Raw genomic sequence first — 27390 nt, forward strand, 5'->3', positions numbered from 1 at the left:
GTGAGATGATGTCTTTTTTCCTTAGAACATTCAGTTAAGTGAAAGCATTCAAATTTCATTATCTTTCTTCTTTTAGAGATATCTTGAAATTTTAGGAAAGGCCTTAGCATTAATGTTCTGATTCCCATGTGCCTGTGTTTGTAGGATGTTCTGCTTTTAATAGGTGTTTTTAAATTGTCTTTCAGGCATTTAGATTTTTTTGAAATGCTCCGAAATGAAGATGAACTAGAATTTGCCAAAAGATTTGAACTGGTATGTATGCTTGCAGTTATTCTGATTTGACTCAGCAACTCACAGATGTCTGTGTTACAATGTGTCATAGAGTTGACATGTAATTTAAGAGCAAAAGCAGATTTCTGTTTTGCTATCTAAGTGGCAGGATTAGGTTCTATTTGCCTAGATTTGCTTCCCTTACCTTGCAAGAATTGAACAACTTGAGTGTTTGACTTAGATTTCTTTTTCATATGAAACAGGTTCACATAGACACAAAAAGTGCTACTCAGATGTTTGAGCTGACCAGGAAGAGGCTGACCCACAGTGAGGCTTACCCTCACTTCATGTCCATCCTGCACCACTGCCTCCAGATGCCTTGTGAGTGTGCCGGGGACTTACATGTGTGCTTGTGAATGTTCGGACATCGTCCAAGGGGCTCTGTCTTCTCAACAGTGTGGATTAGGTTGAGTGCACACAAGGGATTCCAGACTTGGGTTTTGTGACAGCCTGGTGTGTCTCCACATGGCTTAAGGGGCATTGCGAAGTTCTCAAAGTGAAATGAATTATAACTCACTTTGATTTGAAAAATAAATATATGCATTGTAACACATTTAGAAAGGGGTAGAAGGTGCCTCTCAATCAAGTAAATGATCGTCTTGTGTCAGAATTCCAGAAACTCTGGGAAGGGTTGGTGCGGATGTTGTAAACATCTCTCTGGTTCTGTGGCTCTGGCAGGTGACCACTGTTGAAAAATATTTGTCCAAGCTTAGAAACCACTTGAAGTGATTTACCCCGTTCTTTTCCTTTTCAGACAAGAGAAGTGGCAACACCGTTCAGTACTGGCTACTCCTAGATAGAATTATACAGCAAATAGTTATTCAGAACGACAAAGGTCAGGACCCCGACTCCACGCCTTTGGAAAACTTTAACATTAAGAATGTCGTCCGGATGTAAGTTTCTTCTTATTTTGTTGCCCTTGAGATAATAGTGTGACAATTAGGACATTTTATTATATCCTACTTCCAAGTAGCAGCTGGGAGGACTGAAATGCTCTAGAGGTCAGATGAGTCCCTCTGTGTATCCTTCGAATGTTGTCTATGTAACATCTGGGTTTAGAATGGGTTTCAAGCATGCTGAGGATTTTCTCTGCGGACAATGATTTTTGTACCTAGAGAGCATGCGTTTGGCAGTGGGCCTTTTATGCTTTTTGTAATGAATGCTCCTTTAACTATTATACAGGTTGGTTAATGAAAATGAAGTTAAGCAGTGGAAAGAACAAGCAGAAAAAATGAGAAAAGGTAAATGATGAGATCCTGACAAGAGAAGAGGCCATGTCATTGGTTATTGCACAACTCTGCTTACTGCATATTTTAGAAATTCACATTGATGCTTCTTACTGACTTTGGTACATAAACACTTTTCCTCTCCTCATGTCTTCAGGCCATTTTGCCTGGTTTTTCTTGACTCAGACTATCTTAGTTGTGATGCTGATTCCCAAATATTTTATCCTTTGATTATAATCATGTAAATTTGGGGGAAGAGTCTGCTGTTCAGTATTCATTAATTCAAATTTTCTTAACCACCGTTTATCCCAACCTTCCCCATAACTGCTCTTTAAAGCATACTGGATTTTAAGAAACATAATAAATGACACCAGGGACTACCCAGAATTTTAGAAGCACGGGCCACTTGGTTTATTGAGCAGCAGCCCAGTTCTCCACGTGACCTTAATTTGACTCCAGTTACAAAAAGAGAAATCATGTAGAAAGTCACTGACCGTGGTAGACGTTATGTGTTATGAAACATTAACAGGCCAGCTATTGGTGAGTATCTCAATGTGTCTTTGGTATTAACACTCAGCATCTAATGACTTGAGGGTCGTTTCTGCCCATCACAGTGCCAGCCACTCACAGAATGGATATAACTTTTCCCCTCCTTCAAAATATTAGCAAATTAAAATTGGACCCTTTGAGAAGACAGTCATACTCCCAACCACTAGTATTTCACTGTGCTGGTTAGCTGACTTCCTTCTCCCTGTCCAAGTGATTCGGTCACAGCCAGCTAAATAACAGTAGCACTCACCCCCATACTCAGTGTGTTGAGAAGAAGGTCCAAGAGATTCCGAAGCATTTCCTTTCCTCTCATCACATTTGGTCCTTTTCCATTGAGCAGAAAAGCAGGGTCACTGCAGATACCAGAAAATACCAGTTATGATGTTATGTTACATTATGAGTTCCTTATATGAATTCAGATAGTTGTCAAATAAGTGAGGTTGCACATACATTTTTAAAAATTATTTATTTTATCATGACTTTTTAAAAAATTTGGGGGGGGTGATTAGGTTTATTTATTTATTTTTAATGGAGGTACTGAGGATTGAACCCCGGACCTCGTGCAGCTAAGCACGCACTCTACCCCTGAGCTATACCCTCTCATACATAAATATATGTATTTATATACATATGTTTTTATAAATAAATTCCAGAAACTGCTACAGAAAGAATGGAGACACTGACTAAAAGTTGGGGTAAAGAGAGATTATACCAAAGAGAAAGTGGTCAGTGAGTAGTATGTTAGGGATGTGCCCTAGAGCATGGAGACTCAGGTGTGCAAGTTGAAGAGAGGAGTTGGGACACGATCTTTGGAGTCGTTCCGTCATTCATTCAGTGGGTACTTCCCGCATGGCTGAGGGGGTCAGGCACCGTGCTGGGCTCTGGGTCTGAGTTTCACCTCTGCCTCTGACTGACTGTGTGGGTCAGCCAAGTCATGTCCTTGTCTCCTCCAGTCTCCGCCTCTTCTAAATGAAGATCATACCTAACTCATGGAGTTGTGAAGATGAATCGGCAGATAAAAGGACGTGAGCATTGTTCCTGGCACAAGCTAGGTGCATAGTAAATGGTAGGGCCTTTTGTAGGATTTAGAGAGCTGCAGTGGTACAAGAGGAAAGGGCCAAGGTCAGTCGGAGGAACAGGATGGTTTAAAGTGAGGTCAGGGGTAGAGTACAAAAAGGAGGTATTGTAGGTAAAGTTAATTCTTCTCCAGAAGCTTCAGGTAGCAAAGTTCTATTGAAGAGGGTACATATGGATGAGTTAGTCAGAGGGTGGAGGCTGTGAGGAGACAGGAAGTTCTATGGACCTGAAAGGTGGAAACTATCTGGGGAGAATTCTCTTTAGTGCAGCATATCCAGTAAGTGCTGAATAAAAACTTAGCAGATGGATGCCATTTGTGGAGAGACTCCTTTAGGCTGGAGCTTACTAAACCTGACATTCCATCAGAATCATCTGAGCAGCATTTGAAAACCACAGGTTCCCAAGCCCTGCCTCTGACCTATAGAGTAGACTCCCTGGAGGGGGGCCTAGGGGAGGGAGCCCTGAAATGTGAACATCTCTCAGGTGGTTCTGAGGCTGGGCCAGATTTGGCAAAGGCTAATGACCAGTGATAGTAAGTCAGGTCTTAACGGCTGTCAAAGAGGAATGACATGGAGAATAGAAGCAGAATGGGATACAGTGGGGTTGATTTTAGATGTCTTTGAAGAAGCCAGCGAAGCATCCAGAGTGGTAGAAATGGGTTGATGGTTATCTTAACTCCAAGGCTGATAACATCCAAGGATTTTAGTGGTTTGAGCCCTTCTCTGCAGACTCTGATTTTGGATGACTCTGAAGAGAGAAAGAGACAGAGAAAGCAAGAATGGGAGTGTTACCACATTCGGAAATAGAGACCAGCTCTGTATAGCTCTGCCCCAGTGGGTTCTAACTCTAGTGGGTTTATTGATATTAAAAGACTAGAGATGGGGACCAAGTATTTGAAATAAAAATGGGCAGCCTAAACTTCATTAGTCCTCTTTTCCAAAGAGCATCACTCCTGTCAGTGCGAGATCAGAAGGTGAATGGGCAGAGTGAATAGCATCACGCTGAGCTGGACGCCTTGTTCCTGAGGGCAGGATTGGGGCAGTGGGTGCAACTGCCGCTGAAAGCCAGTATTTTCCTCCTCATGCTATCGTGATTCTCAGGCTCAGCAGTCCTGCTGCCCATAAGGTACTTTCACAAGTTTTAGTAGTTGTTTGCCAGGAACATAAAACACGGCAAGTCCGGGTGGCCTTCTGAGGGGGGATGGGAGCAGTGGCTCCACGTGGGGACAAACCGGACCGGGAGCAGCACTTCCTCCCAGCGCGAGAGCCGCCCTCTCAGCCCGCCTGCGAGTCGGACCTGAGCCAGCAGACCTAGCTAATGGGCGCTGGACCTCGCCCCTTTTCATTTCTAATTTGTGCAAAGAGGCCCTATTGATACCCATTCTCCCTCGTGTGACTCAAGGGCCATTTCTAGGACAGGATTCTAAGTTAGATACCAAGCAGGCACCATTCACCTCCACAAATAGTTGCTCACAGTTGTGTATCGACCTTAGCACTGTGACGGGAGGGCCTCTTCTGACTTTTACAAAATGTAGCTGATAGACTCGTTCATCCGAAGCCTCCTCCAGGCACGAGCACCATTGAGCCCGCAGGTGGCTCCCTTTGACGAAGAGGAATGGTGTTTACCTAATAAAGAGCCTCACCATCACCCCCCGTCAATTTTCTGTTTAGAGAAAAGGCTTCCGCTTCGAGTCGTCCCCGTTTTCATGTCCACTTGTTTCCATGCGTAGAGCACAATGAGTTACAGCAGAAATTGGAAAAGAAAGAGCGAGAATGTGATGCCAAGACCCAGGAGAAGGAAGAGATGATGCAGACCTTAAACAAAATGAAAGAGAAACTTGAAAAGGAGACTACCGAGCACAAGCAAGTGAAGCAGCAGGTGGCGGACCTCACGGCCCAGCTCCATGAGCTCAGCAGGGTGAGGCGCGGGCTGGGCTGCGGGGCCTCACTCATCCTGGAGCCCCTGTCTTTAAGGTGGCGTCTGAGTTGGGGATAAAGCCTGGACCTTCTCCTGGTCCATCACAGCAGATCGTGCACGTTAGGCAGCAGAGGTGGTTGGGGGTGTCTGTTCTCCAATACAGATCCGCTCCCAAGAGCACGGCAGTCACATCAGCTTTTTAAAATGAAAACCAAACTGTAGGATGGGACCTACATGTGAGCCCTTTGCACACAAGCACCAGGGTGCCTCATACAAGGGGCTGGCCCGGGAGAGCCCAGGCAGGCCCTGAGAAGTCTGTTCACCCCACTGCCCCTTTGTACCCACATTCTCAGATGTGTGAATTTCTCTATGATACACATTGTAGGCAACATTTCAGACTCTCAAAATCATCCAATGAATTTACTTCTTCCCTTTATCTTCCTTTTTCTCCTTTTTGTTTTTCAGAGGGCCGTCTGCGCTTCAGTCCCAGGGGGAGCCTCGCCTGGAGCCCCTGGGGGTCCCTTTCCTTCCTCTGTGCCAGGGTCCCTCCTCCCTCCCCCACCCCCACCTCTGCCAGGCGGGGTGCCTCCTCCTCCCCCTCCTCCCCTCCCGCCAGGCGGCCCCCCTCCTCCCCCGGGGCCTCCTCCCTTGGGGGGAGTCATGCCACCTCCTGGTGCTCCTTTGGGTCTGGCACTCAAGAAGAAGAATATTCCTCAGCCCACAAATGCCCTGAAGTCCTTCAACTGGTCTAAGCTGCCTGAGGTAAGTCACCGGTTCCAGTGTCCCCTGTAGTGGATAGCATTTGCAGCCCACTGTGTCATCACTGACTGGGAAACCGTGCTGTCTATCCAGTGATTGCTTTTTCTGGTATGTACTCGGGTTCTCACTAGCTCCGATACTGAAGTGATAAAGCTTCTGAAATAAATGGCATGTTATTTGAAGCCAGCTCATTCTGAGCATCTGGTGGAGTGAAGAATTCGGGATAGCAGCACTATTTAAAAAACAACTACGTCTGTTCTTTTTGTGTCTAACTATAAACCCCAGCACTTATTAACTTGATGTTTGCAGAACAAACTGGAAGGAACAGTATGGACTGAAATTGATGATACAAAAGTCTTCAAAATTCTAGATCTTGAAGACCTGGAAAGAACTTTCTCTGCTTACCAGAGACAGCAGGTAATAGCAGTGCCCTCCAGGCGCTAAAATAATTAAGAAATCCTGTTCTTGTGTGTGACCCCCGCACCATCTGCTACAGCCGGGACATGATATGCATCTTCATTCTAGGCTGTTTGTTCTGCCCTGTGTGCTCCTGCAAATAGCATCGCATGTGTGTCTGCATGTGTGTCTAGGTGCGTGTCAGTGTGTGTGCATGTGTGTGTACGTGTTGAAAGTATATGAGCCCTTGTTAGGGAGCGTCATGCCCTGCTGTGTGTCTGTGACCTTGTCTCCGTTGGTAGGAGTTCTCTATCTTATTGTCACTTGTGCTTTGTCAGAGGGGTCACCAGGTGAAAATTTGAGTAGGAGACTTACCTAACTTGTAGTGTCACCTCACAGTGTGTGTTTCTGAAGCTATTTTAGTTATATCTGACCATATATATGTATACGTATATCAATCAAATGGTTTTTATCAGAAGTGTACTCCTTTTTGAGATAGATGGAACCTTTAGAAGAGTGGAGGTCGGCAAATGATTATAATTTGGCATCTAGATAGGACCCGGGGAGAAGTTCTGACTCTGGGTCATGAGCGTGAAGGCTCAGAAGTGGGACTGTGAAGTGTGGGGATGGCACTGGGTCGAGCAGGACCCAAGGAGCTTCTGAAAAGTGAGCAGAGTTTTCATGGTAGTAGTGAGAACGTGCAGTCTGGTGCTGGCCGATGTGGCTGAGTGGCCCCAGTCCTGTCCGCGTGGTACCTCTGACTCCTCGAGGGGGCATCTCTTGAGTTCACAGCAAGGTGACTCGGTACACAGAGTCTCTGAAGAAGGTAAAGGTGGAGTGGGGTCCCTAATAGTCAGTTGGAGATATGGGAAGGGAACAAGGGAGTCCCAGAGTGTAAGGAGAAAGGTTCTATGGCTGAGCGAGGGAGAGAAACGATGAGGAGAGAAGGGTGCATCTTAAAACAGGAACAGGCAGATGCCAGGCATCTGTCCAGGGGCTCTCCTCGGGCTTTGCTGGGGGGTCCTTAACTCCCGCGTGAATCATGCCCAGGGTGGAGCATCCTCAGCCAGGCCACAAACTTCCTAGTCAGCTTAGGCTTGGCCTGGTTCCCAAGAAAGAGTGTCTCAGAACAGAACTGCCAAGCACCAAGGGAGAGGATGGACTGAGGCTAGGGAGAAACAAGAGCTGAGGGTTTTCATTTTCAGAATGGCCTTTGATGCAACTGAAATTGAAAAGAAAAAGCAGTATGTCCCTTAGCCAGAATATTTTCACTTAAGTGAGGGAACGCTTCTCTGCAGTGCCCTTTGTGCAGTTTTTATAAAGTACAAATACTGCGGGTGGTGCCTGCTATGGCACTGTGGCTCTAAAAGAGGAGCCCTCAGCTGAGCACCACCCGCCAAAAAAAGTTTGAAGGCAAACTTGTGCAATGTTCTACACACCACATAAAGGAAGATAAAGAAAAAGAAGATAAGACATTGTCCAGTTGAAAGCAAGACACTTTATCTTTCAAAGGATAAACAAAGGATGTGTTAGAGCTCTTATACGACAGGTGTTCAGACCAGCCTTTTTTCCTGCATAGTCACAACAGGTCTCCTCTCTCTCTCTGCTGTCCCAGGAAGCTTTCTTCTGGGCCTTGATACAAAGTAGGACATTTTAGCCAATTTCCTGGTAGATTCAAATAATCTTTTGGCCTCATGACACTTCCCATTGATTTCCTACTTCAGTTTCAGTCACTAATACTGGTCCATTCTGGTTGCCTAAGATGAAGGTTTGGGAACTTAGACAAGTAAATAAAAGGAAGGGAAAACAGCAGTTATTCCAAATGATGCTATTCAAGTCTGAGCTTGTGGGTTGCATTTATTATGAAGGCAGGTGGTTGAAAGACCCAAGTTTCCAAGACTCGTAATTAACTGGCTTTCAGCAGAAGGTGCAGAAGGATGCTGCCAAAATGCTCTGGGACAAATAGGTGGACGGTTCTCAAGAGCTCTGGGAGACAGGGTTGCAGAAAGCCTAGTGATTGGGTAACTGTCTCCTAGCAACCGGTTGCTGTTTAAGTAATCAGTAGTCATGCCAGTCAGGATAGACCAGAACACGTTTCGGTGTCCTTAACACTAAGTAGTAGACTGGTAAGTGACTCATTTGTGACATTTCCAATAATACTTCCCGGAGAAGAATTTCAACACACCTCCTCAGCTTGTTTCAAGTATGTTTCCCCTCTTGGTGTGAGCGTGTGAGATGAGAATTTTTAAACCATAAGTGTGTTTCCCCAATGAAGGTAATTTGAGCCATTCCATTGAATTTACTGAATGCTGAGAGACAGAAAATCAAAAGAGGAAGACATTCTAGTAGGAATATGTAGGACAGAGTAAAGGAAAGGGGGTGCCTGCTTGTCATTGAGTGTCCCCTAGTCTTGTAACTAATGGCGAAGTCAAAGACCTATGCGTTTTCATTTTAGTCTTGGCAAGGCACTGTTTAATTATTGTCACACTTGAACTGCTCTCTTTTCTACTCTCAAATGAATACTGGGAACCTTTTTTTCCCCTATAATATCTCCTCTTTCTTCCCTCCAGAGTTATAAAACCCTGGTCAACCTCAAGTTTCAGATTAGTGTAATTTAAGTGAACACTGATTAGTGACATAGGAGAGATTTTATATAAATAAATGTACGTACACGAGATGTGCCCTGTTGATATGAGGAATACTGAATCATTAAAACCAGAACAGATATTTATACCATCTGCTTGGTATATGAAGTACTAAAGGATACAAATGTATTGAACTATTGCACAGGTCTACCCTGCAACTTACAGTGTAAAAGCAGAGATGAGGAAAATCTGCGAACTACCATAATATAGACTAAAAGATGATAATATTAAGTATCCATTACATTTTGGGGGCTGAGTATGATGCACACAGTTCCCAATCTCATCAGCTTTAAAACTGTGCTCTCCAGGAACTCTTACACTTATTTGTTCATTTAATCCTCACACCAACAGTTTGAGGTGAGTATTTATCTTATGTCACAGATAATAAAAATACGGCTCAGTGTGTATTCAGTATCCAGACAGGTACATAAGAGCCATAATTCTCAGTTTCACTTTGTTCTTACACTGTGGTTTTATTCAGTATGAAGGTTAGGCTTTGTCAAGGATTTTCTTTAACACCGGTTTTAAGAACAAGACCGTTTCTATTCAGGAGTTTTTTTTCCAGCATGGATATCAAAGGTGTGCAGAGCTGATTATATAAGCTTATGTGCCACATGATATGGAATTTAATAGCTTGCAGTTACTCCCCTGCTCACATTCCAGAAGTTCATTTGCAAGTCAATTTCTTGCATCTCAGAACCTTTTTCTCCTTGAAACTATGTGATTTCCAGGCCAGCCACAAAAGACTTATTTTGATACATAAGGTAGCATGTTGCATAATAGTACTATTTCAGATACAATTAAACAATACACATCTTCATTGTGTGGGAAATTTTCATCCTGAAATATTATAAATTCATTCTCCCTATCCATGCAGCTGGACAGAGGGAAAATGAACCAAAGGTACTACATTTACCTAAATGGAGTCATAGCTCTGTAGCAACAAATGAACAACTGACTTTCTCTGTTCCTCTTCCCTGCTCTTTGCCTGGGACACTCCTCCTTTACAGGTCCTATCATCCGCACATAGGATATAACATTTCAAAGCATCTCTGCTCTGACTTAGGGAACAAAGGACCTTACTGTCTCAGACTCTCCTGCTAACATGTAATATACAAGTCATTCTTGGGGTCCCCTTTGGCACATTCAGTGTTATTTTCTGACTTTTTATAAATGGTCAAAGAATTTTCCTGTTTCACTCTTTTTATGTTTTTCATTATTCTGTATGTCTAGTTTTCATGGTGAAAAGTTGTGTGATTTAGGATACTGATTTTAATAAGATTGGTCCTTAGCCATGGCACATGTAGGCAGAAGAGAAAATTATAAATGGTTGTTTTTCTTAGGACCAAAATATAAGGTAGAGGTTCTATAACTGGACTACATGGTAAGAGCTCACCCAATGCAGGGTTTTATATAAATATTAGTGTATGTATTTTTCTGGAGAGGGATCTCCAGCTTTTATCAGATTTGCAAAGGGATCTCAACCCCAAAAAGGTTAAGAACCATCATGTAAAGGTTATTATTATCTATGAAATGTTGAGTCATTTTTTCATGGTGGAACCCTATCTATAGGAATCTATCAGCACTGCCTCCTGAAAACACAAGCCTCAACTTCCTATTTATTTTCCAAACCCTAAGCCCCACACCAAAAATCATCTGGAAAAATCAGACATTCTGTTAGGTGGAGCCGAATGTAGACAGTTCTGTCATGTTTGGCCCAAGTCAATTAGTGAATAATTTAAAGTTTCAAAAAGAATGTTGACTTACTTGAAATAGGCCTGGAAGCATCATTATTTTTTTAACATTCCCCATCTAATAAGCTTTGTGATTTTAAAATGTGATGATTAAGAGGAATCTTCAACCTCCAATTAGCCGAACTCTCCCATGGCATTCCACATCCTCACCTCTCAAAAGATAAGATACATTACTTAGTTCTTAACTGTTACACTTAATGCTGCTGCTCCTTACAAATGGGAGATTTTGACCAGCTGTTCTTCAACTCAACTGAAAATCAGAGCAATAGGAGAAAAAATGGACTTGATCATCAGCTTGAAAGATAAAATAACTGTAATGTATGAGAGTTGCTAAGTACTGAGCTCATAAAAATACATGACAGGTACTGTACAGAATGCCTTGCACGCATTATCACATTTAATCCTCACAATAATAATCCAGTTGTTTGCTTCACTTTACAGATAGTGAAACTGAGTCCCAAGTCACATCCCTGGCTAATGTTAGTTGCCTGATTCTGTAGCGCACTACAGTTGAGGTCAAAACTCTTCACTTCCTGACGGTGGGAACTTAGGGAGAAGGAGTTGCCAGAGACCTTCGTACAAGTTTCTGCTTTGAAGCCCAGACAGGCAGAGCAAGGTCTAAATTCAACTTGCAACTTGTCTCTTTAAGAGAGAAAAGTAGGGTAAGATGATCTCATGGAGTTCACTTCACCAGTTTTTTCTGCCCTTGAAAAGGAGAGACTGCTTTTCCAGGGAAAGGGTCCTAAGGAGTTGCGGGGTAGGAAACTTGACAGTCACAACCGGGACATAAGAAAACTGTGACATCAGAGAAGAAGAAAGTTTTCTTGTGGTTATCAACTTATTTTTTAAATGCCATTCCAGAAAAGTAATCCCTCCTTGTATGGGTGGAGCGAGGGGAGGACACATTTTGTTTCCCACTCGAAGAATGATGTGAAACAGCTCATCTGTGTAAAATTGGCCTTGGCAGTGCTGCCGGGACCAGCGGGGCCGGAAGGAATCTGCTGAGTAAATGCTGGTGGTGCATGTCGTTGGCCTGAAAGCTGGGGTGTGTTTTGCACACCGAAGCTTTATTCATTCCATCATGGCAAAAATATGCAAAGCCGTAACTTTCTCATAACGTGGCAATTACTTCTTCCTCTTTCCCTTCTTCACTCCGAGTCTTTTCTATGAACTGTTTCAAACAGAGGCTGTTGGCCTTGTACGCATGAACAGCCCCGAGGCAGTTGGGACGGGACCATGAATGGCTGACCGCACAGCACATGAATCATGCATTGTCTCTTAATTGCGCGTTCTGTCTGTTTCCTCATACCTACCCGCCAGCACCCACAGGCACTGTTTGGACTCTCGAGGGACACTGGGGGTTAGTATCACTGACCTATATTGTTGAACTTGTCCTTTGTCTTCTCTTAATTCTTCCTCGTAGCACGAGAAGACAGGAGATTGTTCCATCCCCTCTCCACCCCAAAAAAGTGTATTTTGCTGATAGTACATGACGGTGGGAGTAGTCTCCTCACGTTGATGGAACTGATATTTTCCTGCTTCAAGTGAGACTCGTCATGTTGAGTAAATGGAGCCGTTCAAACAGGATTTGTCCCTTCCCCACCTTGAGTCTTTTGGGATGTGTTTTAAGTCCTTTATTTTCTGAATTTGATTTTCCACCATTGAAAATTGTGTACAGCACATGCTGTCTTCTCTTTCTACCCTGAATGCTTGGTGTACCTTCAGCCAGACTCACTCATCTCCCCATCAAGTCTCACCGCTGCTCCCAGGGGCATAAGTCATCCCTTACCCACTGTCACTGATTTCCACGACCTTCTCACTTTGCTGTGATTTCTGAACTGCATGTATCTGATTTGCCTTTTCCATGCCTCTGCCATGGCTGTAGGATTTCTTTGTGAGCAGTAACTCCAAACAGGTAAGTAAGCTAATCCCCAACCCTTGCTTAATATAACTCCTGGGCTTACTGTAAGCTTGAAATGTCCTGGTTTCCCCGTTTTTCTCCTGATAGTGTAATGCAGTGTGCCAAGTTAATTCCACGTCGGGTTTCAGCACTTAACTGAGTGTGTAGAAGTATGCCTGAAATCTCAGCTTGACAAGAAACAAAGTTTGGTCACATGGTGCCTCTTATTCTAAACTCCATATTTCCTTTATTTTCTAAACTGCTATACAATTCCAGACCTCTTTGGTTTCCTTACATTTTTAAAATGCCACGATCTACTTTTTAAATTGATCCTGACCTCTAATAAAATCAAACTTGCTAGGTATCAAGTCGGTTTGTGTTTTCACCCCGATGCCCAGTTTACTCAAATAGTATTTTATGTATAGTTGTTTTATGCCTCTTCCGCCATAACAAATGAGTGGCCATCGTTGCTTAGGGCTCTGTACAGCAGCAGGGTATGCAAATAGTGTGTACCATCCGGGCTTGGGAGCTTCCTGTTGCACGTGAAGACGTTCGGGAGGTTTTATTGTTTAGCTTTCTGAGTGTTCAGGATGCAAATGGTTCCGGGGTGGAAGGGCCCCGCCAATGTCTGGACCGGCAGTGGCAAGCCTCAGCTGAGCTTGATTCATAGTGACAGTCCTTCTGTCTGCTCTCCATCAGGACTTGGGAGACAAAAGGAGGGCACCACTCCTTTTGATAATTTATGCATCTTCAACTTAGAAGCACTTTGTCCTTCCAAATAATGCTCTTTCAAATGTGGGTGGTCAGCTTTTCTTGTTCTTTTCCTTTGTCAACTAGATTTTCGCCTTTGTTTCAATTCCGCCACCTCCTGACACTCCACTACTATCTCGGCTTTGCGTGCGTGCGTGCGTGCGTGCGTGTGTGTGTGTGTGTGAACAGCGACTATAAAGGACAAGTGTGGGTCTGAAGTCGAAATGTCCCTGTTTGACTTTGATGGATTTCTTTCATGCTCTTTATAGAAAGAAGCAGATGCCATCGATGACACCCTGGGCTCCAAACTTAAAGTCAGAGAGCTTTCGGTGATTGATGGTCGGAGAGCTCAGAATTGCAACATCCTTCTATCGAGGTATTGTTGATGTTGTCTAAACATTCCTGGGAGGACCACCTTTTCTGTCTTGTGCCTCCAAACCACATGTTTGGATTTGCTCTTTTAGCTGGACTCTGCTCAGGGTCAGTTCTCCGGATTTTCTTCTGTCCGACGTCAGGAGGACTGTTGATGCTGAGTGTCCCTCGTGAAATGTGTCAGAGCTGGATGCCTACTGTTTGGGGGTTTAATTTCCACAGCGAGGGGAGGACACATTTTGTTTCCCACTCGAAGAATGTCAATGTAAAAAAGCAGACCATGTCAAATCAGTGTTCTCCCAGAGGGCCTGTAAGATGGACTTCACTGTGATTTATACTGCTCTCTGCTTTAGAGATAATTGGACCGTTGAGTGACACTGTCACAGAATCAGCACCCACGATGAAGGCTCCTTGTTTTATCTTGCTCTCTAACGTCACCTTTTTATACTCCCAGATGATGTGATTTCACACTCTTTTTTTGAACATTTTTATGAATCAAAAGATATGTAAATCTCAAACCTCAGTGAAATGCTAATGTAGACAATTCAGCCCTGTCCAGAAGTCTTTCTCATAATTAGTGAGCCATCATGGTCTTGGAGCTTGAAAAGAAGAAAGGAAATTAGGGAGCCTGGAATCTGATTGTAGCTTCAGGCGATGTGTCAGATCACCCTGGGCATTTCAATTAGCTTTTCTGAATCTAGTTTGTTCTTTAATCCAAAAGGGACTTTCACATTAGGCAGAGATAACCTGAGGCTGATGAGGTGAAGGAAAAGGTAAAGGATCCTGAACATTGGGGCATTAAGTGTGAGTCATGTTGGTTACATTTGGTAAAGAATGTTGTATGTATGGAGGCTGGTGTAAGGTGACGTGTCTTTCAGGGAGGGAAAGACGGAAAGCAGTAGTTCTTATTTTTCACGTGGTCTTAGAATGAGTTTCTTTTAATGCAAAGCACTGCTGCTTGGTTTGCAACATGGAAGCTTGATTAATAGCCAGACATACATTACTTTAGGGAGCAAATGTTTCTGTTAGTGAAAGAGAAATTGAAGCTTAGTGAGATCCCTGAATTTTAATGCAACCAGTAAGGTAATGTGAACCATCCTGTTAGCATTTCATTCATTTCTGCCTCTTGCTGGAAGCTGTGTCAGGGGCCAGGCCCTGTGTTTATCCCCACTTCTGCTCCCTGCAAGATACTCAGGAAGACACCATTAAAAATAGTTTTGAAGATCTACTTGTTTTTCTTCTGTAGTCTATTCAATGTGTTTTGTTACAATTTCTTTTTACAAATAACATTCTTACTTAATAGCAAAATAAGATGAAAATTAGGAGGAAATCTTTTTTTTCTAAACCTTAGAATTTCCCCCTGTATTTTATGCTTATCCAGTCCAGAGGAGCCCTTTAAAACAACTAGGCAAAGGGAGCTATCTCTCTGAATTTCTATAGCATTTAAGTGCTCATAGGAGCAAAAACTGTGACCCAGTTCCTCACAGACAAATTATTCTCAGTACGAGATGCCACTGAGGGTAGTGACACTAGCTATAGATCGGGTTACAGCTATTCCTGGCAAACGTCCCATCTCATTATTGGAGGAATTGTTTCGTATTTGTGGTATGTAATTCCCTTGTTGCATCAAAAGTGTCAGAGGCTTAGAATTTGAATGTGTCTAAATGCTCTAGAGTTTGCCTCGCACCTGTTAAACTGTCTATTAATATCCCATTTAATGAATAAGCATTATTACAGTGAGCATCCTTTTCAGATGTATTATGCATAACAAAGTGATCTGGAGTCTCAGCTGACCTGATGGTAAGTGGGCCTCGCTGATCAGGTTCTAAAACCTTCTCTCCCGCAGAGGATTCCATCCCACGTGCTTTTTTGCTCAGTGGTCGGTAGTTTTATTCTCGCGTCAGGAAAGCGCAGGGCTGAAAGGTAAAAGAAATTAAGCAGATTTAATTTGTTATTAAGTTCTTTAGCCAGGCAGCCGTCTGCCTTGCTTTCACTGTCCTCTTTTCGTTGGCAGTGCATCACCGCACAAAAGCAGCGAGGGGCTTGAAGGAGGGAGATATGAAAGTGTGCTTTGACGTGTCTTTCTCAGAACGTTGTCACTTTGGACCGTGTATTTGCCTGGCACTGTGCTGGGTGCCGTAGGACGTCCCCGGACTTAAGATAGCCCTGCTGCGTTTGGAAGCACATGGCTAATTGGAGAAAAACAATGTCACCAGCGAGATAACTTGTGAACAGTTCAGGCCTCAGACTGGTCTGGCTGGAAGAGCCAGGGAGCCCAGCCACGTGAGAGGGGGCAGCAGCAGGGTTTCCCTGAGAAAGTGGGCCTCGAAGGGCGTTAACAGTTAAGTGGGCAGTAGGGGAGGGGGGAAGCGCCCAGGAGGCACTGAGGGGTACAGGCAGAGCTAGAAAGAGAGCCCTGCCACTGCAGCAGACGACTGTCACCTGGACTAAATGAGACCAGGCAGGAGGGCCTGAGATCCAGGCCTGGGGCCTCTCAAGGGCCCGCATCAGCCAGGGGTCAGTCTATAGAATAGAGGTAATGCGAGTGTTAGCCTCACCGTGGGCTTGTCAGAGTGACACCCAGCGCGTGTGAAGCACTGACAGGGTGACTGCCTGTGGCGGCTGCTCCGTTAGTGGCCCGTCTGTGTCCCCATGGGATCTGGAGTTGGTGCAGCTTGTTCGAGGAGCACACTGTCGCCAGAAGGTTTTCAGTTTGATCTCTCACCGGTTGGCAGGATAGGTGGGAAGGGGTGGAGAGCTGGAGGCCCGGGCAGCCGTCAGACAGGAGGCTCTTTCTGTCTCCCAGCTAAGACCTGATGAGGGACGGAGACGAAACTGTTGCTCAGTTTGAGACTGATTTTTGTCCATGGGGACAATGAGGAGTGTTTCCAAGTTGATGTTAAGATCTCCTACTTTACACTTACTATCTTTCTTCTTTTCTGCTTATTTAATTCCCAAACACTGGCGACCCTCTCGTTTCTTATCTTGCTGACAAGGAATTTAATTACCAGCAGTGCAGTCGTTACAGATCCCACCACCTTGAAAGCCCGGGGCGTGTCCGTGGGCAGGACTGTCACTGGCACACGTCTGCGGTGTGTGGTTGTCTTTGAATACTCTTCCTCACTCCCACATGCAAGTCCATGGACTCTTGGGGTCAGGCCTCGCCGAGAAGGTGGCCGGAAGTAAAGCCCTTCTCATCCCAGGGGCCCAGCAGGGCGGCATGTGCAGGCCCTTTCCCTGTGCTCACAGTGTGAGCAGCCCAGGCCACTCAGCTCCTGGGAAGTCTGTCTGGGAAGTGTGAGGCTCCAGGCCACCAAGGACCCTGCCTCTCACAGACTTGAGAAGTGAGTGGAATGGACTCGATTCACCTGAAAATGAGAACCCACCCCTAGGGCCCCCACAGAGTAAGCAAGAACTACAACTTCTCTGCTGTGTGTATGTAGGCGACAGGCAGCAATTGAAAATGCACTCTGCTTTATTCCCTTAAAATAGAACTCTCCCTTCCAGAAAGAAAGAAAGAACGAACAAAACTTGGAAGCTGGTTCATATTGCAAAATGAACCCACCTAAAGTATACTTTTATGAAGTGTCCTGCCATTCTTTTTTCCAGATGCTCACTTAACATGACAGCTGGAGTGTCGTAAACCACAAAAAGCTACTTTAAAGGAGAGTGATTTGGCTTAAGTCCACTGAAGCAGAGCTAAGGCTGATCTAGCCATCCATCCTTAACTTAGTTTAATTACGCCTGGATGTTCCAATTCTCTTGGCAGATTTTTGAAATACTTGAGTAGAGCAAGGTGGAGTTAAATACTGTTTTAAAATGGCCGGTTTGCTTCCTGCCTCGCAAAGAAAGTCAAAGTGGGTGCCTCACAAGTTGCCACCCTTCAGCACACCAGAACACTGCCAAGCTTTAAAAGCAATTAAAAAGTTAGAACTGGTAGGGTCCTTAAATTAGAGATTAGCGACTCATTCTGTGGATGACAGACGATACTAAGAACTCTTTGGCAACCTATGGAACCATCCTGGAGGGCCAGGTGCCCGTCTCCTCTTTCCCCAAAGGCACAGCTTCTTTGTCTGCTGCCACAGGCCACGTGCAAGGCAGGATGTTGACAGGTAGATTTTCTTAAGTACTGGCCATTAAAGTCTCGGGTCTCTCTGCGGGCCACATTTAGAGCAACCAAAATTGTTATGAATTAGTGGTAGTGTTTAGTCCAGACAGCCTCTGGGGGTTGAGGAGTATAAATATATACAACTTCAAAAGCAAGAAGCTCTGCGCTCCATATGGGGAGCTAACGAAATGCAAATCTGATACTTCAACCATTGTTCTCACTCTGATGCTCGACCCCCTTTCTCTTAAATGCAAAACAGAAGGACTCAGCAGAACTGCACCATAAGGTGGTTTCTCCAACTCGGTGTGAAAGAGACACAGAGCTAGTCTTTTTCTTTCCATTTTTTTTTTAAATAAGAGGAGGCTTTCCCCGTGATGACTATAGTGGTTTCCACAGCCAGTTGGTTTTCATTAGTGGCAGCGTCAACCTTCCCTAATGGCCCCTTTCTTGCATGGTCGCACCGGGGTGTTTGCCCTCACTTGACTCAAGAGCATTTAGTGTCCTGGAATCTCGGGCTCCCCAGGGCCCGTATGGTAAAGACCCTGATGCTGGGACACAGTTTTCCCTCTGTCTTATGTTTCACCCATGCCATCTTGGCTAAATTGTTCCATTTAAGTTTAGGGGTTTTCCATCAGGATGTTCTAGTGAACATGTTTGTGGGAAATGACTGTCCCCAGGATGACTAAAACAATCTGGAGAAGTCTGCCCAGGTCCAGAGGTGCTGTCCGCAGTCCAGGAGTTACGATGGTGCTGCAGTTTGGACTAGGGAGTAGAATGGGTCTTATTTTAGAACATGGACAATTTGGCTTGCCGCCTACATGCTATATGTGAATTTGAAAGCATGAAATAGAAGACAATGGTGTTCATACCATAGGGTTCCCAAATTTGTTCCTTCCCCGTCTGACTTACTGGCACATGAAACAACATTCAGTTTCAATGACAGGATGGATGATCGTCAAAATCTAGAGAAAAGGACAAGCCAGACGTGTCCAAGGTGGGCTGTGCCTCGTCCAGCCCCACTCCCTGGTCCTCCCCTCCTTCGTGGGCTTTGTGGCCACCCTGCACTCATCCAGCTGCCTCATTTGTTAGGGGGAGCACTGGTGACCATGTGTGCCTCGTGTACCCTTGTGTGGAGTGTTCCAGCTTATTTGATTCTCCCAAATACGGACCACCTTTAAAATAAGCACCATGTCTGCTAAGTCATTTTTAATACTCCAGGCGTAACAAGTCCTATGGGCAGAGAGGAAACTGGCAAAATAACGGGTGTGAGAGCACTTGGGGAAGGTTCATGATAACCCTACTAAGCACTGTTGAATGATCGAATAGCTGCACATGAATATTAATGTTACGTGACTACTGTGGCTTTTTTCTTCCTGGTGTGGAAGAGTCTGCCTGATAGGCTGCACATGCAGTTTACTGAGCCTGTTTTATGGTCAGACACTGTGCTAAACACTTGCATGTACTATTTCACATTGTACACACACAAATCCTTCTTATTACGTAGTTTATTTTTATTATTTCTTATTTTATAGATGAAGAAACTGAGGCTGAAGACAAATTTTTCCCAAAATCACACTGACCAGGAAGCATCAGAGCCAGGATGTGGGCCTGGCCTGTCTGATGCCAAAGCCCCTTCCTTCAGATGTTACATGTGAAGGCTGTGTGTCTTGCTCTATATTTGTGTGTTTCTGTCTTTATACCCAGTCCTGAATGTGATTCTTCTTGAAGATCATAAACTAGAAGGACAGATCAAATAATGTTACTATCACAGACTAGTAGTAGATTATAAGGAAGTAAGATTTTTCAAATAAGTCCAGGTCGAATGCTTACAAGTGGAACAAAAGAATGACCCTATTGTTACAGCTAATAATCTGATTAAGATTTTTTTTTGCCCTGGTTAAGACTTTTGGTTGTACCCGATAAAAATGTATTTTTACGGGTATGTTTTAATTTCAGCTCTTTTCACAGAACACTTTGTTGTCCTGACATGATCAAGACACAGATCCTTAACATGTATTAGCGCATCATAAATTAATGGTAGACAGAAAACCAGAAGGCAGATTTGTGGTTTTGCTTAAGTCCTTCCCTTTGGAATATTAACTGGATAAGCAGTATTTGTAGAAAGAATTTGGGATTAGCCATCAGAAGTCTTGGGGGTGTGTTAGATACTGTCACTTTGTATGACCTTGGGCAAATCACTTACCCATTCTGGGCCTCAGTTTCTCCCTCTATTAAAAAAAGAAAAATCATCACGGTTATCTTGAATCCCAAAGGAAATAATATATATGAAAAATTTTCAGCTATACATTTTATTTTGTGTATCAGCTATTCAGTTTTTTAAAACAATAACACAGATCCTGCTAACCTTCTCAAAATCCGTTTTTAATAAGAGAGCAAACTCTATAAACACTCATGACATACTAATCAAGTTACGAACTTGGTTCTACTCTTCCACCTGCAACTCGTGGACACTGTATATTAAAGAAAACAGCTGTGTGGGGGTGTTTTCCCGATCTCTCATCTTCCAGTCTCTTGCTTAAGGGAATGAGTTAGTAGAACATAACAGCTTTGTTCTCTGTGTCAGCAGAGCATTACAAAGCCCTGAAAGAATGTGAAAGCCATTTCAAAACACTATTTTTAGGTGCAACATTGTCAGGAAATAAGCTTTCACTGAGAGATTTTGAGAAAAACGGTACTTGAAGATCAGCATCTGGAGCAGCAAAATGAGTTTTCTGGTATTAAACTTCTAATAGTCAAGCCAATATTGTTAACAACAAATAAAATATTCTTTCTCCAGGCTGAAATTATCCAATGATGAAATCAAACGGGCGATTCTAACAATGGATGAGCAGGAGGATCTGCCCAAGGACATGTTGGAACAGGTGAGAAGCCAGACCTCTCAGGGCACAGGTGACACTGGACTCTGAGTAGGGAGGGGGTGCTGAGAAAGCCTGCTTGTTGCTGGGAGACTGTTCCCTCATCACTGAATTGAGGAGGTTGAACCAACAAGGTTCCACGCAGCTCTGTTAGAAGACGCTATAACTTGATTCTTTTCTCTTCTTGTTTCTCAAAATGATGGGTGAGAAGGATGGTCCCGAGTTTGTCAAATGCCTGGGACCCTCGATGCCAGAATCTGTTTCTCATTTTGCCATCAAGTTGTTAAGTCCTCAATACTAGTTTTAGTGGAAATGTCTGTTTAACCGGAATATTGAGAACCTCAGCACTGTGGGATCACAGACTGTTCTACATAAACTGATTCATTGCTTAATCCCTGATACAATTTCTGTCTTGGTCTTGGCTCACCATTCCCATAGCTGCAGAAGCCTCCGTTAAACCCCTAGCACTGTCATCTTTATCAGAATACTCGAATGTGTCATAAGGTGGGGTGTAGACTTCAGAGACTGGGTCTTGTCTCTCTAAGTTGCATGGCATTCTTCTCTTGTGTCCTAAATGGCAGTAAATTCAAATGCCAGGTCTAGTAAGCATGCGGTTGATTTATACACAATCAGTATACATCCTTGTCTGTGGTATTTGAAGAGAACTTGTGTTTTTCACGGCCAGGGTGCATGTCAGACGTGGCGACCTAGCCTCTCCTCACCAGTATTTCCATAACACGCTCAGTGCAGCTGCTGCAGCTGTGTTCTGTGTTGTCAGCAGCTTGGCTCAGTTATTTCCCCCAATGATACTGTTGTTGATATTATACTAGCAGACACCCCAGGGATAATTACCTATCTCTCAGTCTGGCTCTAAACTTTTCTGTGCTGTGTGGGGACAGTCTCTGAATGCTCTAAGACTCTTCTGTCTGCTGGTCTCATTGCCCTTGGGATGGAATCACATTTTGAGAGATTTTGGTCAAAAGGCCCCGTTTGTTCGAGCCAGGCCCACTGAAGGTCAGCAGTGAACACAGGTGATTGTGATTCCAGGCAGAACTTGAGCTGTCACATTAGGTGTGCTCAGCTCCCGGGAGCAGAGGAAAAGGACATTGATTGTGATTCCAGGCAGAACTTGAGCTGTCACCTTAGGTGTGCTCAGCTCCCGGGAGCAGAGGAAAAGGACATTTTGTATCGGTGACAGTGATCCTGTGAGGTGAGGCTGCTCCAGGCGGAGTGCCTGTGTGCGTTTTCCAGGGTTCTCACTGAATTCCCCAAAGGCCCCAGACACAAGTCAGGGAGGGGTGATGTGTGCGGTGTCACCCCACCACCATTGACCTGCCCCTCCCTGAAGCCTCTGCAGCTGCCGTCATCCTGGGTGAAAACCCTCACACTTGGCAGCAGAAAAACTTTTCACACTGTCCTTTTAAGGTTTGATTTCGTTCCCAAAATAGTTAATGACTATGTTTCCAAGTCTGTTGGGATGCTGTGTATATAAATAGTTTGAAAGTATTCCTAAACCTAAAATTCCTTTTTTTTGTTTGTTTTTGAGCATTTTGCAGCTCCTCTGCACACTCTTCCCTCCCTCTCGGGAGTATCAGTCAAAACCGAGCCCCACTGCCCTCCATCTCGCCCCGGCCCCCACTCGGCCCTGCACTCCAAATGCCCACATTAGAAGTTGCGTCACACACAGTGAAGGACTGAGCAGAAAGCTGCTTTAGTCCTTAGGTCCTCAGCCTCTGTTGACAAGGTTGTATGTTTAAAATTCCACAAGATCTGTTTACTGTGAAATTGCATCCAGCAAAATTCCTCGAGGGAAAGGATTTCAGAATCTTGCCAAAAGGGCTTGTTGTCCAGACGGAAGGTACTGCAGGTAGACACAAGGAAGACCATCAGTCCGCTGAAGCAGAACCTGGCCGAATGAGGGACTTCTGACCTGGTCTCCCCTGACAGTTCTGAAGCGGCTCACTCTCTTCCTCCTCATTGTACCCTCCTCCCTCTGCCTCCCTTGCTGTCACACAGCATCCTTTACTACCAGCTATGATCCGCATTTGAGCCACATCCATCCCCCTGCCTCCTGCTGCTTTCACCTGCCAAGATCAGATCTCAGGTCCGTACACTGCACCTTCTTGAAATGCACACCTTTCTCCTTATCTCCAGATGTTTCTCTAATGCTTCATTCCTCTCAAAACTGTCCCCACATGGTCCGTTACTCGACTCTGCCTTGGGAAGGCCTGAGCCTTGAGCCTGTGCCTCTCAATGTGGTCTTGTGAGTCATAAGAGAGATGGTGACTGTGTTACCCTGAACAGGAGCCTGTGGGCTCAGCTCAGCTGGGATAGGGAGTCAGGAGGGAGTGGTTCCTGAAATTAGAACTGAACTTCCTTGTGCAGGAGGTAAAAATGCAAACTGAGGGGAAAAAACAAGCCTTGTCCTCTGCCTTCCTCCTTTCTTCCCTTGCCTGCTGCCTTCCCTCCTGCACTGAGAAAGAGCAAGATGACACTTGTCCCATCCAGTGTTGCCATTTGAACATGGGAACATATATGCCTGGAAGCCATCAGGCCACCAGCTGTGTGGACTCCCTGGCATCCACTTCCGTCTTTCCCCCTCCTGTCCCGTTAGGAGAGAGGGGTGTCCCTGGCCCCGGCTCTGGCCCATCCTTTCCCCTGCTCAGGGACCCGCCCCTCTCTTCCAGGTCTTCCACCTCGCCCTTTCGACATGTAACTTGTTCAAGGTCCAGCCTTTCGCATGCACTCTGAAGTCCACACAGCTCCATCTGCTACTGTCCCCTCTCTCTTTTGACACAGCCACTTCTTGAAAGCTTGTCTCCACTCTCCTCCTGTTCACTCTTTCCCACCTCCCTAAAGCTCTCCTCACTGAGGACACACGCTTTCTGGTTGACAAAGCAGTGCTTGTCTTAATTTCTTGGTGCGTGACTCCGATAGCCACTTGCCCTGTGACGAAACGCCTTCTCCCCTGGGCCCTGTGATGCCACGCAGGCCCCTCCACTGCCTCCTGTGAAGGTTCCTCTTCTGTCTTCATCCCATCAAGGCCGGCTCCCCTCCAGCCCTGCTGTTTCTCTTGATGGTCCACCGGTTACCTTACATCCATGCACATTGTAACCCAGTCCAGTGCTTTGTCTTCCGGGTTTCTTTAGGATTTCAGACCCATTTGTCCACCTGCCTGCTAGACATCGTTGACTTGGTTCTCTTGCCAGTATTTCAAACACTAAATTCACCTTCTCCCTACCTGCCCTCTTCCAGCCTTCATCTCCTGGGTTCCCTGTTAATACTCGTGTGTACGTTGCTGCCTAAGCTGGAGCCTCATCCTTTTGACCCTCAACTTCCACAGTCCATTTGTCAGCAAGTCAGGCCAGCTCTATTCAGGTCCCCGTAGTGGCTCTAGACTCTGTCCACCACCCACTCCAGGCCACCGTCATCTCCTACCTGGTTTACTGTGTCAGCTAGCTCATCACAACCCCCTAATACTTTGCATCCTTTCACATTCTTTCTTCATTCTCCAGACAGAGGGAGCTTTTTAAAGTGCAAACTCATTCCCCTATTTAAGACTTTAAGTTATAGCCTCTGCCCTCAAAATAAAGACTGAACTTCTTACAAGGCCCTTGCCAACCGCTGGCCTGCCTTGCCGCGTCACGGCCACGCTCCTCCCGTGTCAGTGCTGTGGTGCCCATTCCAGATCCCAGCATGTGACAAGCACTCGGCTGGGATGTATTTCTAGACTCTCACCATTCGTCTCTTTGCCTGTAGTTCCAGTTTTCTTTCTCTGCTGGTGGCACCTAGACTGACCGCCTTTTCTGAGGTCCCTTCGTTAAATCCAGTAAATGTTTGAAAACCTGTTAAGTGGACCGCCCAATGCCAGCATCACATTATAGGGAGGACTTCAGGGTCCAGAGGCTCAGTGTAATTAAAAAAAAAAAAAGTCCAAAGATATTTGATCCAGAAAATAGCACACAAGCATAGGCCTGTGCACACACACACATTTGTGCCTTTAAAGGAAATCAGACACAAAAAGAGTACTTTTTCAACTTTAAGTATTATTGCTGCCTATTCCACATTCCGTGCTTGTTGCTTCCTCCAAAATAAAATATGGAATCAAAAACATCAGATCTCCATGTGTTTTTCTCATCCAACTCTCCATAGAGCAAAAAATGAGATGGAATTAGATAAGCCAAAGAAATAAGCAAATTGATTGGAAAATACACACAGAATGACTCATTTCAGCATGATGTAGTAGGAAAAAAGCATCAAGCTGGGAGTCAAGAGACATAGGTCTTCCTGAAGATCACACATGTTTGCTTTGTAATCCTGGGTGAGTGGCCTTCTCTCTAGACCTCAGTTGTATCTTCGCATGAGAGGATTGAATCTCCAAGGTCCCTCTAATGGCCTGTATAAAGTGGGTCCTGCTAAAGAACTTCCCAATTTTGAGTTGAGAGGCAGTATAGAACAGGTAGGTACCAGAAATGAATCTTACACCAGTTTAACTACTTCCAAGTAAAAAATAGAAAGTTTTTTCTAGTTTTATTGAAATATAATTGACATATATCACTAAAAATTTAAGGTGTAAGGCACAATGGTTTGAGTTACAGATGTGAAATGATTTCCACAATAAGTTTAGTTTGCATCCATCATCTCAGAGATACAATTCAAAAAATTTTTTTCTTTTGTGATGAGAACTCAGGATTTACTCATTTAATAACTTTCATATGTATCATGCAGCAGTGTTAATTATCATCATCGTGTTGTACATTATATTCCCAGTACTGATTTATCTTACAACTGGAAGTTTGTACATTTTGGCCACCTAAATATAAAGACTGAATCACTTCTATTTTATCTTAAGCTCACCTGTGAGGAGACCTTATAAATTAAGTTAAAATTTAATCTTGGGACAAATTTAACTGAAGGGATGAAAAAATCACGGCAAGAATTTCAATGATAAACCTCAGTTTTAATATTTGCGTGTACTTTTTAGCTCTTGAAATTTGTTCCCGAAAAAAGTGACATTGACCTGTTGGAGGAACATAAACATGAGCTGGATCGGATGGCCAAGGCCGACAGGTTCCTGTTTGAGATGAGCAGGTGAGCTTGAAAATGCTTAAAAAGTAAAGACACCCCTTGCCTTTCTAAGGAAGTTAAATTTTTTTTTAATTATACTTGATTTACAGTATTTCAGGTTGGTACAGCAAAGTGATTCACTTATACATATATCCATGTATATCCTTTTTCAGATTATTTTCCATTGTAGGTTATTATAAGATACTGAACATAGTTCCCTGTGCTAAGGAAGTTAAACTTTCATTCCTGTTGAATTATTTGGGCCATGTAACCTGGCTTAACTTGAAACCTTTTTAAATTCCAAAATCTACTCAAGTCCGAGCTGTGTGGAATTTGTGTTTCTGTGAGTTCTTCCCTGTGGGTGAGTCAGGGTCAAGGTTTCTTCACAATTATCTCTATTTCTGGGCCTCTTTGGCTCTTGTACATTGACCTAATCAAGTGATACATTCTCCTCACCACTTTGATCTCTTGGGATTCTGCCTCACTCCTCCTTGTACCTCAGCATCTCAAGGTTGTTGTAAAATGGAAAGAAATGGACAGATTCAGAGGTATCAACCTGGAGCCAGCCAGGATAGCCGGAGTCTGGATGTCACATCATGGCACACACAGACATCACTAATTGATTGTGGCACTCTTCCCACGGCGCCTTGGCAAGCTTTCTCAGCCCTTCCCCAAAAAGCCCTGTGGCGGCCGCTGCCCCATAATTGAGTTTGGCGTGTGAGCTGAGTCGATCTGGCATCCCAGGCCCAGCAAGTTGACTCTGCATTAGATGAGGACCAGTGGTCCTGAAACTCTTGGTCAGCCCCAGTGTAGGGCACTTCCCCTGAGTGCCACGTGTGCTCTCACTCTGAATTTCTACAATCTCCAGACTTATTTTTGTTGTTGTTTCATCTCAGCTGGCTGTTCTGAATACTGCTGTAGAACCGAAGATGGTTCTGAAATGTTGACAGGTGTGCCCAGCAACCCTACATGTGGACAGATAGCTGGCCCCCTGCTGTAATAGGTGCCCCTTAGTAATTGTCCAGCGCCCTGCATGCATCTTCCTCGTCCTCTCAGCCCTGCCGGGCAGGCTGTCAGGTAGGGTTGTAGTCTCTGCCACCTAATGGAGGAGTTAAGGTTCCTGTTCACGGTCACCTACTAAGAGCAGACCTTGGGCCGTATCTGTCTGATTATACACTGTAGTTTTGGATGAGGGATGATCCCTGGTCCTACTGGACTGAAGTTTCCACTGAAGAGCAGGTTAGGCAGTGATTTCTGAAGGCCTGGGCAGGAAGGCCCACCCTCACCCGCTCAGAAACCCCGAGCACCTTGTCTTGGTACTGGGAGGCCAGTTCGCATCCCTGGTACTGCTAGTCACTGGCTGCTATCCTGGAGGGCAGAGCTTTCCAGCCCTGAGGGGCACAGATCGGGAGCTACCTGTGAGGAAAGAGAAAGGTTTGGGGGCATGAGTGGGGAGAGGAGGATGTAAGCGGAGAGTGCTGGAAACAAGTCTGACCCCACAGTTCTGCCAAAGGCAAGCTTTGTGGAGAGTGCAGCAGCCTGGGAGGAGTGCAGGCAGCAGCCCTTTGTTTGCAGCAGAAGTTTGCGGGGGGTGGTCTTTACATTTTCATTCCTTTTTCTCTCTTTTCTGTTCCCAAGAGCTGCTGGGACTCTGAGGAAGGGAAGGGGGCTTGAGTCAACAGCAGTTAGCTCTCACTTTCTTTTAGCAATTGCCTAAGCTGACT

At 44.7% G+C, this 27390-nt stretch overlaps 1 protein-coding gene and 1 long non-coding RNA gene across 5 annotated transcripts in view; one reads left to right on the top strand and one right to left on the bottom strand.

Annotated features, from left to right (window-relative positions):
* DAAM1 (dishevelled associated activator of morphogenesis 1) overlaps positions 1–27390 on the top strand; it is a 155628-nt gene that overhangs the window by 116302 nt on the left and 11936 nt on the right. For 2 of the 3 annotated variants that reach the window (XM_032482118.1, XM_032482119.1), the window contains exons 9-19: positions 186–252; positions 474–591; positions 1025–1163; positions 1453–1511; positions 4852–5039; positions 5505–5801; positions 6108–6215; positions 12479–12508; positions 13513–13619; positions 20521–20605; positions 25584–25690. In XM_032482118.1, coding sequence (XP_032338009.1) covers positions 186–252; positions 474–591; positions 1025–1163; positions 1453–1511; positions 4852–5039; positions 5505–5801; positions 6108–6215; positions 12479–12508; positions 13513–13619; positions 20521–20605; positions 25584–25690 — 1305 coding nt within the window. The remainder of the gene's footprint in view (positions 1–185; positions 253–473; positions 592–1024; positions 1164–1452; positions 1512–4851; positions 5040–5504; positions 5802–6107; positions 6216–12478; positions 12509–13512; positions 13620–20520; positions 20606–25583; positions 25691–27390) is intronic. The other variant, XM_032482120.1, reaches the window with a different exon arrangement.
* Positions 3736–27017, bottom strand: LOC116664292. Of its 2 annotated transcripts, none has more exons than XR_004320730.1 (4): positions 26974–27017; positions 16174–16428; positions 15410–15531; positions 3736–3869 (listed from the first exon to the last, which is right to left on the bottom strand). It is a non-coding gene; the product is annotated as an uncharacterized LOC116664292 (long non-coding RNA). The 2 variants fall into 2 exon arrangements; XR_004320731.1 differs by lacking the exon at positions 3736–3869 and adding an exon at positions 4780–4834.

Source organism: Camelus ferus, chromosome 6 (assembly GCF_009834535.1).
Source record: "Camelus ferus isolate YT-003-E chromosome 6, BCGSAC_Cfer_1.0, whole genome shotgun sequence".
Lineage (NCBI taxonomy): Eukaryota > Metazoa > Chordata > Mammalia > Artiodactyla > Camelidae > Camelus > Camelus ferus.